At 33.2% G+C, this 13,591-nt stretch overlaps 1 protein-coding gene across 5 annotated transcripts in view; it reads left to right on the top strand.

Annotated features, from left to right (window-relative positions):
* ZMYM4 (zinc finger MYM-type containing 4) overlaps positions 1 to 13,591 on the top strand; it is a 155,667-nt gene that overhangs the window by 85,457 nt on the left and 56,619 nt on the right. For all 5 annotated transcript variants that reach the window (XM_065916675.1, XM_065916680.1, XM_065916686.1 and 2 more), the window contains exons 3-7: positions 19 to 540; positions 2,231 to 2,292; positions 2,643 to 2,813; positions 9,409 to 9,493; positions 9,733 to 9,988. In XM_065916675.1, coding sequence (XP_065772747.1) covers positions 19 to 540; positions 2,231 to 2,292; positions 2,643 to 2,813; positions 9,409 to 9,493; positions 9,733 to 9,988 — 1,096 coding nt within the window. The remainder of the gene's footprint in view (positions 1 to 18; positions 541 to 2,230; positions 2,293 to 2,642; positions 2,814 to 9,408; positions 9,494 to 9,732; positions 9,989 to 13,591) is intronic.

The raw sequence follows: 13,591 nt of genomic DNA, 5'->3' as shown, positions 1-13,591 counted from the left end.
AGTATTTTACTTTTTAAGGTGGTGGTATCATGGATACAGAAATGTCTGAAGATATAGACCACAACTTAACTCCTACCCTTGACAGCATGTCTTATGGAATGCCGAATCAAACAGGATCTGAAAATTCATTGCTGGATGAAGATGATTATTTTTTGAACTCTGGGGATCTTGCAGGAATTCCAGTCGTTGGTAGTGACAATGAGGATGAACAGGATTTTAGTTCAAAGGACAATCTTGTTTCTTCAATTCATACTGATGATAGCTTGGAAGTAGAGAGAAGAGTCACACAGCATGAATCAGACAATGAAAATGAAATACAGATTCAAAATAAATTAAAAAAAGACTTTCCTAAACAATTTGATCAGGTTTCTGTCTTTAAATCAATACGGAAAGATTTTAGTCTAGTAAGAGAAAACAGCAAAGAGACATTTTCTGGAAAGGAGAAAAATAGAGACCTAACTTATGAACGTGAAAAACGGTTGGATAAACCCCATAAAGAGTTGGATTCAAGGTTGAAAAGCAGTTTTTTTGATAAAGCAGGTAATAATTGTTGGAATAGAGCCATAAAACACAATAAATAACAACATACTGATAATAATACAGCTTTTATTACTTCTGATACTAAGCAAAGTGTGAACAGTTAAATTCATTGTAAGCTTGTCATTTTTCTTTTATCCTTGTTCTTTGCAGAGTGACTGAATTTCTCCCAGTAACTATTGGTAATGGTATAAATGGTTGAAAAATAGCTCTAAACCTCATTTCTCCCTCCCCTGGTTGCAATGTTTTGATGAGAAGGCAAGATACTCGAATCACCTGTTCATTTTCTTTGGTTGAACATTGGAACCTGAAGTTGGATTTAACTTCTTTGTGCTGTAAGCACTAATTCAAACTGCTGTCCCACCAGTTAGTCCAGTTTAGGGAGGGTTTTTCTTTTTGATAGCATTTCTGTTTTATGTTTTAGAAGTTTCTTGAGACTCCTCTTGAGCCTCTTTGCCCAGCATACCCTATACTTATCTTTAGTTCCATTCTTGAATATATACATTTTCTTATTTCTATGCCTTTCTTTTCTCTTGCTGTTCCATTTGCCTGCATGTCATTTTCTCTCTTGTATATATGCCTGTAAAAGTGCTTCTTATCCGACACTACCTAACTCATAAACCTCTTCTACCCTGTGGTCATCACTAATCTCTCTGCGTCAAGAATGTTTGTTTCCTCATCTGTATTTCCATAGCATTTTTTTAATGCCTCATTTATTTATAGTAATTATCACACAGTATCATAGCTGTTTGTTTTGCCTTTACTTGCTAGTGTGAGAGTTTATTGAGGGCCGGACTGTATCTTACTCATTTTTGTGTTCTTGGGGCCTAACCTGGTGTAGTGAAAATAGTAAAATTTCAATAAATATTCAATAGGTGTGAAAGAAAGCAAGGTTGAATATACTAGTCCTTGTATTACAATTTCTTCTGACAGTGCTAGGAAAACTGTGATAGAACAAATCAGTATCATTATAAAGAGCAATTAGTTTAAGTATCCATTATGTACAAGGGTGTACAAGGGTATACTGTGTTTTTCAGTATATATTATTTAATGTATTTTCAGTATGCCTAGAAGGATAAATTATATGGGTACTTATCTTCAGGGAACATAATGTCTAATAGCAAAAGGGACAAGTAAAGTAGTTGAAGTGTTAATGACCAGTTGAATAGCATAAAATTTAGTTTATAATTGAAGACAATGGTAAAAGAGTTTTTAATAAAGCAGTACAATAATATTTCTTTGAAATAACTGAAACTGTTTTAGGTATTCTTAGAAGAGAAATGATTTTTAACTTAGTGGACAAGGGAAGGTTTTCTAGAAGGGAGGTGATTTTTGAACTGAGCTGAATATGAAAGACTGTAAAGATTAGGATAGTGGGGACTTGGAATGATATAAGCAGAGATGGGGAAGAGCAAATTAAAGTAATATTTAGAACATAGTGAATAAAGTAACCACTTATATTTAGGCTTGAGCACGGAAATAGTGTGAGGTGAGGCTAAAAGTTAGGTGGGGCCAGGTGGTTTATTTTGAGTGAAACTGCCTTGTGGGTATTTTTTGGTACCCTTTTCACTCTAATGAGCATCTTTGTTGGAAAGAGAGGTGATTATCAAGTAATAGCTTTTTAGGTCATTCTTTCTAAGATTTGTTATTCATATACATATGTTTGTTTTGTTTTGTTTTTTTCTTTCAATAGCTAATCAAGTTGAAGAAACATTACATACCCATTTACCACAAACCCCAGAAACAAACTTTAGGGTAAGTTTTCAGTGTGTATGTAGATTGCTGTAACTGTGGCAAGTGTCAAAGTTTTCTTTATGTGATTTTCTAAACTGTAACTATATGTATTAGGTAGAGGACTGGTTTTTTAAATTTCCTTTATTATTTGGATAAGGACATCTTTGGAGATGTGCTAAGAAGTCTTTGCTGTTAGATTCTTTATTTGTATTTGATATTTGGACATATGTCACATTTACTTGTAAGCATAGGGACTCTAATGAACATCCATAGAGTTCTTCATTTCCATTGAGCTTTTCTCTGGGTGTTAAACCTGAAGAGGAATAATTTAAAAATCTGATTATTTATTAATCCTTTATATTGTGTTTTAGGATTCCAGCTATCCATTTGCCAATAAAGAATCCATTGGTTCGGAACTGGGAAATTCCTTTGCATCAAATATTAGAATTAAAGAAGAACCTTTGGATGATGAGTATGACAAAGCAATGGCACCACAGCAGGGACTTCTAGACAGAATTAAAGATGAACCTGACAATGCTCAAGTAAACATTTCACCTTTTTTCCCCCTTCTTTTTTGTTCCACACATGCATTATTCATTCAAGAAAGGAAGTTCTTGATTAAGAAGTGTTTTGTTGATGGGGTGAGAAGAGACTCTTAATGAAGGTTGAGGAAATTGAATTATCTTCAAGAATAATACTAAGGAATCAACCAGAGTTATAGGAAACTTTTTCCAAGTAGTAATTAAGGCTTCTAATCCACTTTGTTCCTTAATAACGCTGTTCTGTGATTTTTACAGTGTTAGTGAAGGATTAGGGAAAGTGAATCTTCAAGGATTTGAGATTTATAACAGCAGACATGGCTGAAGTTTATGGAGGTTTATGAGTTTATGGTGTGATTGTTTATATAAGGTAGTAATAAGCCTTTTACAGTTACTGCTAATGAAGTATGTAAAGATTTAAGTGTTTTTCAGGAGGGATTAATGGACAGGTTATCTTTGGAAGAGTTAATTGATTGAAAAACCAGTTCTTTAGATCAGTGGGTTGAAGATAAAGGAGGTTTTGATGGGTGATACAGGGTTCCAATTTTGAGGTGTGTGAGTAAAAAGGGTAGGGTTAGAGCTCTGTTATTTCAAGGTTGCTCTGGAGAGATCCTGTAACTGAATCCTGAAGTCAGTGAAGTTATCCATGCAGTTAATGACATAGCAGTGGTTGGAACAGAATAAAGATGGTGCAGTCATTTAAGAATGTAAAAAAGGACTAAGGGATGAATATGCAATAGCAGCAATTGTTGGAGGGTGTTCTGTATTTTATACAGATGGTATGAGTACAGAAGCTGAGAAGTAAAGATAGCATGAATTAGCTGTTTTTTTTGAAACGACATTTGATCTGGAGAAAGTTTACCTTTCCATATCTTTCTTTTATTTTAGAGTGGTTGAGAATCTGAGACTTATGTGGAAGAGATTTTTTTCACTCAGATGTCTCTAAGTAGGGTTTCTCAGCACTGTTGACAGTTTGAGCCAGATAGATCTTTGTAGTGAGGGGCAATACATCCTGCGCATTACAGGATCTTTAGTAGCGTCCTTGACCTCTGCCTACTAACTGCCAGTAGTACCATGCCCCCAGCATTGCCAGGTGTCCCCTGGGGGACAAAGTCCTCTGGTATTGAGGACCACTGTTTTACAGTAGGAAAAGGCAAGAGATGCAAGTGATTTATGTGAGTCAGACTGATGCTTCCTAAACAGGAATTCCATGGTGCCCAGTGGGAGGTAGCTGTATAGGGTAGTGATGATAAAGCTGTAGAGTTGGATGGGTATGAGTGTGGTAGCTACAAAGAAGATGGTAGAAGTTAGAATGAAAGAATGGTAATAGAAGCAGGCACAATAGAGATATCTCATTTAGAGATAAAGAAACGTCCTGACACCTAGGGGAGATATGGCAGTGTATATTTCAGAAGACTACTGTTACTTCTATACAGAGCAGATCTCCATCCTTTATGTGCCCCAGTCTGGACATGAGAAATCCATAAGGAATCGCAGTGTTGTCAGGATACCAAAGACATCAGTTTCTCCCTGTACATGACCCAGTGACACTCCTTGAGATGAAAGACAGTTATAGGAAAGACTACATACATCAGGGGAAGGGGGCATCAGGAAGGGTTATTTGTATTACTGTTTTGAAAACAATCAGATATTCCAGTGACTAGAGAACAGCAATAGGATGGAACTGTCAGGACCCAGGAATACCTACATATTAATCACTATTCAAAGTGTAATAATGTGTTGTAAAATACCAAATAGGAAGTTTCGTCATGATTTTGGGGAAGAACTTCCATAAGAGCTCACCACTTGATTGACTGTACTCGAGAACCAAGCAGGAATGTAAGTCCAAGGCATAAGGTCTAGAAGCATTCTTTATGCTGACCCCAAAATAAGGAAGTTCCAATGTGTGAGTGGGCAAAGCTAGGTTTTCTCTGAGAGGTCCTCTCTGTTATCAGCTACACCAGTCCTGTGGGATCAGACCTTCATAATTCTTCTAGAAATTCCTCAGGGAACCTCATGTTAAACTATGGGTACCAGAGTCTTTATTCCCTTTCCCCTCCTTACCCTTCTCTCCCTTTCTTTCCCACTTCCTCTCCCTGCTCCTGTTTTCTCTCTCCTTCTCTTGCTTCCTTCTTCGTTGTTCTGTTCTTTTAGGTATTTCTCCTCAGTGACCACTGGAAATCTATATTCATTTTTCGGTACTACCTAATACTTTATCACTCTTCATTTCCAAAAATAGGTTGGAAAAAGGAGTTCCAATGAATTGTTTTCTTAGATTCTGAAACAGTACTGTTAGCCTAATGCTCATAAAATACTGATAGATTTAACAGCTGTGGTCATTCTTTACTTTTGACCATCAGTTACTTGTAATAACTTTTCTCTTGACTTAACAAGATCATAGCTTTAGCTTCTGGCACCTTGTAAAAACCTCACTTGACTTTTCTCTTTGCCTAACTTGTAGCTTTGCTTTCAACTTGCTTCCTTATTCTCCTTTTTACACAATTCATTTTGGTTTTAATTTTTTTACTTTCCCATATAACTCACTAAGATACGGAAATATGTTTATATATGTTTATCCACTTCTTCTCAATTGCTCTTGATTATTCTTCAGTTACATTTTTCTGGGTTTGCCAGTTGTCATACTCCTTCCTCTGTTACTGGCATAGCATCCTTTGTCCTCCTGGTTGCATTTCTTCATTCAGATCCTATTGCATGTTACTATATTTTCTATATAATATTTACAATTACAGATACTTTTATATGTACTACATTGTTTCATCCTCCAGAATAAAAAGGCCAGAGTAGATGATATTAAGTCTATTTATAGATAAGGGAACTGAAGTTTGTAGAGGTTAGTAAGTTATTCAAGGACATATGGCCAGAAAGGAGCCAATCAGGGGCCTTTATCAAGGCCTTATTATTACTCTGCCAAACTTTGTTCTATAAATAAAAGTTGTTTCTCATTTTTTCTTTGCCCCTTTTCTATAGATTCTAAAAGCTGGGAATTCAGTAAATATTACTTTGAAATAATGATTTGTTTTTTCTTTTTGCTCATAATAAAAGGAGAGCTAATCTATAATCTCATTGAAATAAATGGATTAGAATGGGAAAGCAAATCAGTTAATTGTGACAATAGTGAGTCATATAGTCTTGGAAAGTAGGATGCAGTAATTAAATGTTGGAGCTTGTTTTTTAGCTATGTCAAGTTAACTTGGTTATAGAATCTGGGTTTTTCATTTCTGAAACACTGTCTTGTAATACTCATATATACTTTCTGGTAAACAAGAGGAAGGTAAAGATACTGGTAAAGGATTTTTTTGGTTTTGACTTCTGTTTTTCTGCTTCTGAGAGCTTTTGGGTCATAAGATTTTCACTTCTCAAGTTATTAGTCACTGATTTTTTATTAAATATTTGTGAAATTAGTCATTGTTGGAAGGATGCTAACATAAACATGATTCTGCCTTGAAGGCATTGTGGGGTGTACAAGCAGAGTACTTAAGGTATATATGTATTTTACTATGTTACATAAGTAATATGTACTTGAGGCTTAAGGAATATGTCAGAAGTTTTAAATAACTGTCATAGACTGAGAAAGAGAACTGACTGGAGACCATTAAAGTATACCCATGAATATTGATTTTTTTTCTGGAATTTTCTGGAATTAAAAAAGATTTTTACTTGTAATATGCCTTAATATACTATATAATGTAGGAATGTTAGAATGAATCAGTATTAGAAAATCTCTTAATGTATAACTTCATCAACAGGTCAAATAAGACTAGATAGATAGATAGATGCCCCAAAAGTTTCAACGTAATTATAATAGATACTCTCTTGATCAGGTAAGGAAATACCTATTTCTGATCAATAACAGTCATTGAATTTAAAAGTAAAATGATGGAAACCTTCTGTTAATAATTACTAAATGAACACAAATTACAGATATCAGCATTATTATTTTAACTCTTGTTGGATTTTCGACCCAACACATGTTAAAGAAATTAGAAGAAATAATGGAAAAGGGGAGACAAAATTATCATCATTTGCTGGTAAGGATCTTTATTAGAAAATTAATAGAATTCATGAAAGTTTAGTTGAGTAGCTAGTTGAATTTTAGTCATGTAAAGCAGAGCAGTATTTCTATAAATCAGTTGTTTCCCACCTAGATAATATGGTGAAAAGATAAACTATTTCCTACAGCAAAGTGACTAAAAAGTGCTGTATCATATAAAACAACTTGAATGAATGGATAGACTTTCTTAAAAAAATGTAAGATATTAGTTATTCCTAAAGTAAAATATAGTTACAATACAATTCTGATGAAATATCAATGGTTTCTTACGTTTTGAAGAATAAATAGGCATGCACACACACATTATATTATATATATGTTCTAGTAATTAGAAATATGGCAAACTATTAAATGATTAAGCATCTTACAGTTATTTTCATTAAGATAGTGTGAAATCGTAAGAGTAGTCAGCCTGATAATGATACAGAATAGATTGCCACAGAAGAGGTATTTTTAGAGAAATTTGATATGTCAATTGTGAGTGGAAGGAATTCACCAGCTATTCAGAGAAAGAGAAAGAAAAATGCTCATTATATATCAAAATAAATAAATCCTGGATGGATTAAAATAGGAGTTGGCAAATTATCAGCAGCAGGCTAAATCCCGCCTGTCCTCTTTGTTTCTGTTTTGTTTTTGTTTTTCTGCATACTATTTTTGTAAATAAAGTTTTACTGGTTATTGTCACAGTTGTTCATTTATATGTTATCTATAGGTGCTTTTGCTCTACCAGGGCAAAGTTGAGTAGTTGTGATAGCATGGCTTGAAAAGTCAAGAAATACTTTGTATCTGGCCTTTTGCAAATAAAGTTTGCTGACCTCTGGATTAAAGGGCTCTATAAACAGTGAAACCATTGTCTTAGCATTTTATCATGGAAGTAGAACTTTGTAAGAAATAGAAGGAATTGCTAAAGCTAAAACCATCTATTTTTTGCCATAAACATGGAAACTTCAGTATGTAAAATTTTAGCTGAAAGAACGTATTGAGGAAATATGATAACAGATGCTGTAGGAGGTTAATATTATTACCTTATAGTGCTTTTTTGTAAATGGATATTGAAAAAATTGGAAATTAAAACAAGAATGGGAAAAGACTAAGTGACTTTTTTCACAAATTGCTAGAATAAATGTAGTTAAGTTTTTAAAAAGCAATCTGACATTATGCACCAAGAACCTTTACTATATACTTACCTACCTAATAATTCCACTGTTAAGGTTCTTTCCTTAGGCGATAATCCTAAATATGAATGTATGAGCATTCACAAAGATGTACATCGTGGCATTAATGATTAAAGCAAAGTGTGGAAACAAATGGACCAGCACTGGGTTGTGGTTATGTAATTTCAGTGCCATACAGGGCTATCATCAAATTGGAGACTGAGGCCAAGGGAAAAATTAGTAATGGAATCCTGTCTTATTTAAAGTTTTGGTATTTTGTTTATCATGGAGTTTTGCATTTAAAGAAAATATGACTGAGAATTGGTTCCTTAATTTATACGTGAGGCAGGGGCCTCACCTCACCCCAGTCTCATCCTTGTGTAATCTGTTATGTCTATTAAATAATATATATCAGTATTTCTCAAATTTGAGTAATGTACAGACACCTGTTGTCACAAAAAAGGGAGTATGTTGGAGTTGCCTGAGAATTCCAAGAATATGACATCTTTTGGGGTTTTGCAAGTGTCAGTGTGGTAAACAGTGAATTAAAAAGTTAAATCTATTACTTAGAGGTTTCACAATGCAATAATATAATTGTAAAAGCTAACAACAGTACTAAAAACTTGTAGTATAACTCAGTTATATGTGATTATTCATGACTGAAAATAAACTTTATTCAATAAAAAATTACTCAAAAACTCAAACTTAAAAAAATATTTTTTAAGAATTTTCATACTGCTTAGAGTACCTTTATATAGATCTCATGAATTCTTGGAATCCCCCATTAGAAACACTGATACTTAGCCACTAGAAGTTATTTTGGAGTAAAGTGTGGTAATATGCAAATATTCAATTGATTCAAGTGACCAAAAAAAATCACTTTATAAAAATGGTATATTCAGTATAATTACAGCTGTGTAAAGAAACACGTGTTGGAGGGGAAAAGACTGGAAAGAAATATACCAAAAGAATAACAGTGGTTGGTTGGTTGGGGATAATGGAAATATTGTAAGAATTTTTTTCTAATTTCTACTTGTCTAAATTTTGTATAGTAAGTGTGTATTACTTTTATAAATATAAGTACTTAAAACACTGTAGTAAATTAAGAATTAAAAAATAGTTTGTGACTATCTGGTAGTGCTGTAGGCTAATTAGATAGCTACTTTGATTTTTTACCTCATAAGCTCTCAGCACGTATAAACCTGTTATACTCTCATTGTAATTATAGTTTGCTTGCTATTATTTCTTACTAATGTAGTAAACATTTTCTACCCCTGTTTAGCCTTAGTAAAATGTCTTGAATGTTTCAATTTCTTTAGATACATTGTATTCATTTTTTATTTACATATTTATTTATTTTTCTTTTTAAAAGGATTATAGTCATGGCCAACAGCAAAAAACTCAAGAGGGGGAACTGAAAATTAGCGCTGTGTTTTCAGTCAGTGGCAGTCCTCTTGGTAAGAAACAGAACTGAATGAATGAATCATGTTTATTTATTCTGACCAGTGTGAGTGAGAGGAAGTCCTACTTATATTAGTAAACTAGGCAGTTCTCTCTGCCTGTGTAGAATGGCTTTAATTGTGCATTGCATAATTAGTGTTGGATTTCAAAACTAGTTCTAGAAGAGAAAGAAAGGATGCCTACTTAAAATTCATGGTAAAAAGTAAAACTTTTTTTCAATTTCTTTTTTTTAAAGCTCCACAGTTGACTACTGGCTTTCAGCCTTCACTGGCGTCATCTGGCATGAATAAAATGCTTCCTTCAGTTCCAGCCACAGCTGTTCGAGTTTCCTGTTCTGGTTGTAAAAAAATCCTCCAGAAGGGGCAAACTGCTTATCAGAGGAAAGGGTCTACACAGCTATTCTGCTCTACATTGTGCCTCACTGGATATACAGTTCCACCTGCCCGCCCACCGCCTCCTCCCACTAAGAGAACTTGCTCGAGTTGCTCAAAGTATAGCAGAATTCTAAGTTATCTTCTGTTTCCTTTCTTTCAAGAGGCTTTGTTCTTATTTGTGTATTGTTTCATTTTCTGCGTTTCTGTGTTTTTTGAGAAATATCACACATTGTTTACTACAAACGTGTTGCTGCTGCTTTCAGTCTTTCTGGATGCGAGGTGCTCAGCTTTCTTTTAACTTTAATTAATGAGCATTTTATGTAATAAGATACATTTGAAACATATTTTAGCATCCCAGTTGAGATGCTTTATAAAACAAAAATTGCATAACTTACAGTAATATATGACTGAAGTATTTTATAACTGTAGGCATTAACACTTAAATCCAACAAATATTTAGTGCTTGTGTGTTATTTCTTGTTTACATAGTTGGAATTCATTTAACACTTTTCATATTAACTTTAATTAGATTTCAGTATATTTATCTTTACCTTCTCAGTACCTCTGAAGTATCTGAGAGGTTACATTTCAGTGTTTAACAACAAAAAATTATGACCTTAGGATCATTTGAGGAATATGAACTAATTTTTCAGGGTGGTCATTAGACACTGTTTAAATAAATCAGAAAAAGATGAATAATGCTTTTCTGAAACAATTTGGCTTCTATTATTAAGCTACTCAAACTATGATTTATTTGTATCAATACTTAAATCAATACAAGGATGTTGCCATTTTCTGTCTAGAAAGTGAAAAAGATGCACCCTCTTCTAGTTCAATTGGAAAAGGCATATAGAAAGAAGCTTCTAAAAGAAATTTGAGTATGGTTAGATGTTCCAGAAGTTATATTTGCATTCCTTTATGTTTCAAGTTAAATTTAGTAAAAGTAGACTTTATTTATACTGTTTGAATTATGAAATATGCTTTAAAAAATGAATACTTACAGACCAGATATCTAATTTCTGTATTTTAGTAAATTCATCATCTTTCTAAGGTTAATCAACCTGAGAATTAGACTTTTTATAAGGCTTTTTTTCAGTTTTCTATTTTGTCATGAAATAATTTCATGTAATAACTTCCTCGTATGTTTCTTTATTTAGTTCTTGAGCAATCAGCACTTTCTAAAATTTCAGTGATATTTCTCCTTTCATAATAATAGTCATAGGTATTTATTGCAGTGATTTATCAGTGAATTTCAAAATGACCACAGGAAACTCATAGAAGTTTTAAAATGTGTGCCCTCTTTTTGTGTTTTTTAATTCTTATCCATACATGTTGTTCTTCTCATCTAAATTCACTATATCTCTTTGGCCTCTAGTATTGACCTCCCATTATCTGGAGATGGTTATTTTTACCTGCATGTCATCCCTTAGTTTTATTTGATCTCACGTAGTTTAATTATTTTTAAGATTACATTTTCTTCTTTTGTAATGTTTGGTCTTACCCATAAATTTCAACCTGCCATTCTTTGACTTTAAACTGTTCTCCCTCATTCTTCACTTACTCTGTTACCTTTCTGTAAATCTCTTTCCTTTGCCCCTTTCTGGTCTTTTCTCAGGTACTTGACTGCTTCTCACCTCAGTTTTGCTTTTTCATTTTCTGTCTTCATTTCCCCCTTTCTCTTATTACAGAGTACCTTTTTCACTTGTTTCTCAGTCCTCAACCATTTATATTAGTCTTGTTTTTCTTTGTGTTCTGTTTTGTTTTGTTTTCTGAACTACTCTTTCATCTCCATTTCATCACTTTTCCTTTCTCTTTTTTTCCTCTCTTGTTTACACAGTCATTACAACAGTTTGGAATAGCCTGGTTTATCTGATTATAAAATTATTGATATGAATTTTGTCTTAAATATAAGGAAATTAGAGTCAAATAAATGATTTACTCAGTGTCACAATTTTAATAGCTTGTTTGGCACATTCATTTTCCCTCCTTATAGTCCATTTAGTCAAATAGGTTTAATTTGTAATTCAGCCCCTATAAGAAGGATTTTTACTTTAATTTGAATAGGTGGAGATAGAAAGATTTCCTTTCTGATAAGCTTACTGCTATTTTTATGTTGTTGTTCAGTCTCTAAGTCATGTCCGACTCTTGCGACCCCATGAACTGCAGCCTGCCAGGCTTCCCTGTCCTTCACTGTCTCCCAGAGTTTGCTCAGGTTCATGTCCGTTGAGTTGATGATGCTGTCTAACCATCTCATCTTCTACTGGCCACTTCTCCTTTTGCCTTCAGTCTTTCCCAGCATCAGGGTTTTTTCCAATGAGTCAGTGCTTCACATTAGGTGGCCAGTAGACCGGTAGAAATAATAGCAGCAGCACTTAGGTTGAAAGAAGCTACATCACTGTTTGAAGTAACAATTTTATTTTTGTTAGTGTTTTATTAATCAAATCTCTTAGCATCTTGAATTTAACCTAAAGTTTGAATATATTTTGGCTAATCATTTATTGTTTAGATTTCATTAGTAATAAGGACATAACAATTTCTTTTAAAAAACTCAATTTCAAATCCTACACTTCCTGATTTTTTTGACATTTGCTATGTGTTTTAATTATATAGAGAAACAAACATTACTAGAGTAAGTTGAGATTTTAATCCAACAAATAGGCAGATATGAAAAACATTTTTCACATTCTCCCACATATCCTGTCTTCATTTTTGAGTCTGTCTTTGCTTTTGTCATCAAATCCAGCATTTACAAGAGATAACTTGGGTAAGGATACTTGTGTTAATACCCATGGAACAGTTTTCTAGATATAATGGCACTCAGAGAAGTAACTGTTTCAGGATTGTCTCTACCATTTCTGAATTTTTGCTATCTAAAATGATGTTGCTCATTCTCATTCTGACATGAGATGTAATCTGTTACAATAAAATGTAATGCCGCTGGATGTTAAATATACTGAGAGCTGGGAGAAATAGCTGCTTTTATGCTTCTATTGCCTTGATCCATGCTGTTCCCCAACTCTTATCTCCTTAGCCTTCTAGAAAACACCAGATAAAATATCATAATTTTCATGTCACATCTTATCTAATATTTCTGTAGTACATTTAATGTATATAAATATATTTGTCAAAATTATACTATTTTAAGAATACTTCTGTTACAGTGTTTAATATATCATTTGTCTGCTTGTCTCAGTATACAGGCTCCTTGAGTGCTTGTACCATTACTTGACCTAGGGTTGGGCTAGTCCCTGACTCAATATAACTGCTCATTAAATACCCTTATAAATGAAATATAATAAATTAAAACCTAATTAAAAATAGCTATAAAAGGTGAGAAAATGCAGATAATAGAGCAGTGTTAAGCTACTAAGTATTGAAGATGAGGTATTGTGTTACTAATTACAGTATATTACAATATCAGATGCTCCTTGTGATGAGTCCCACTGTATTTACTGTTTTCCTTTATTGAAGCAGGGGTATTTGTAATCTTTTCTAAAAAGTACTATATTAGTGTAATCTGTTGAAAATGTAAGAATGAATATAACAATTTATTTATTATTATGTGAGTGTATACTCATGGGACAGAGACATTATTTAAAGAATTACTGGGTTTTTTTTTTTTTGTTTTTTTTTTTTTTTTTTTTTTTTTTAGAATTACTGGTTTTTAAAATGGTTTGCACTTAAGCTATCTCATAAACTTCTATGCTGTAAGACTGATTT

This window comes from Muntiacus reevesi, chromosome 1 (genome assembly GCF_963930625.1).
Source record: "Muntiacus reevesi chromosome 1, mMunRee1.1, whole genome shotgun sequence".
Taxonomy (NCBI): Eukaryota; Metazoa; Chordata; class Mammalia; order Artiodactyla; family Cervidae; genus Muntiacus; species Muntiacus reevesi.
Note: the sequence above shows the minus strand (reverse complement) of the source record. Positions and strands in the feature narration are given on the sequence as shown.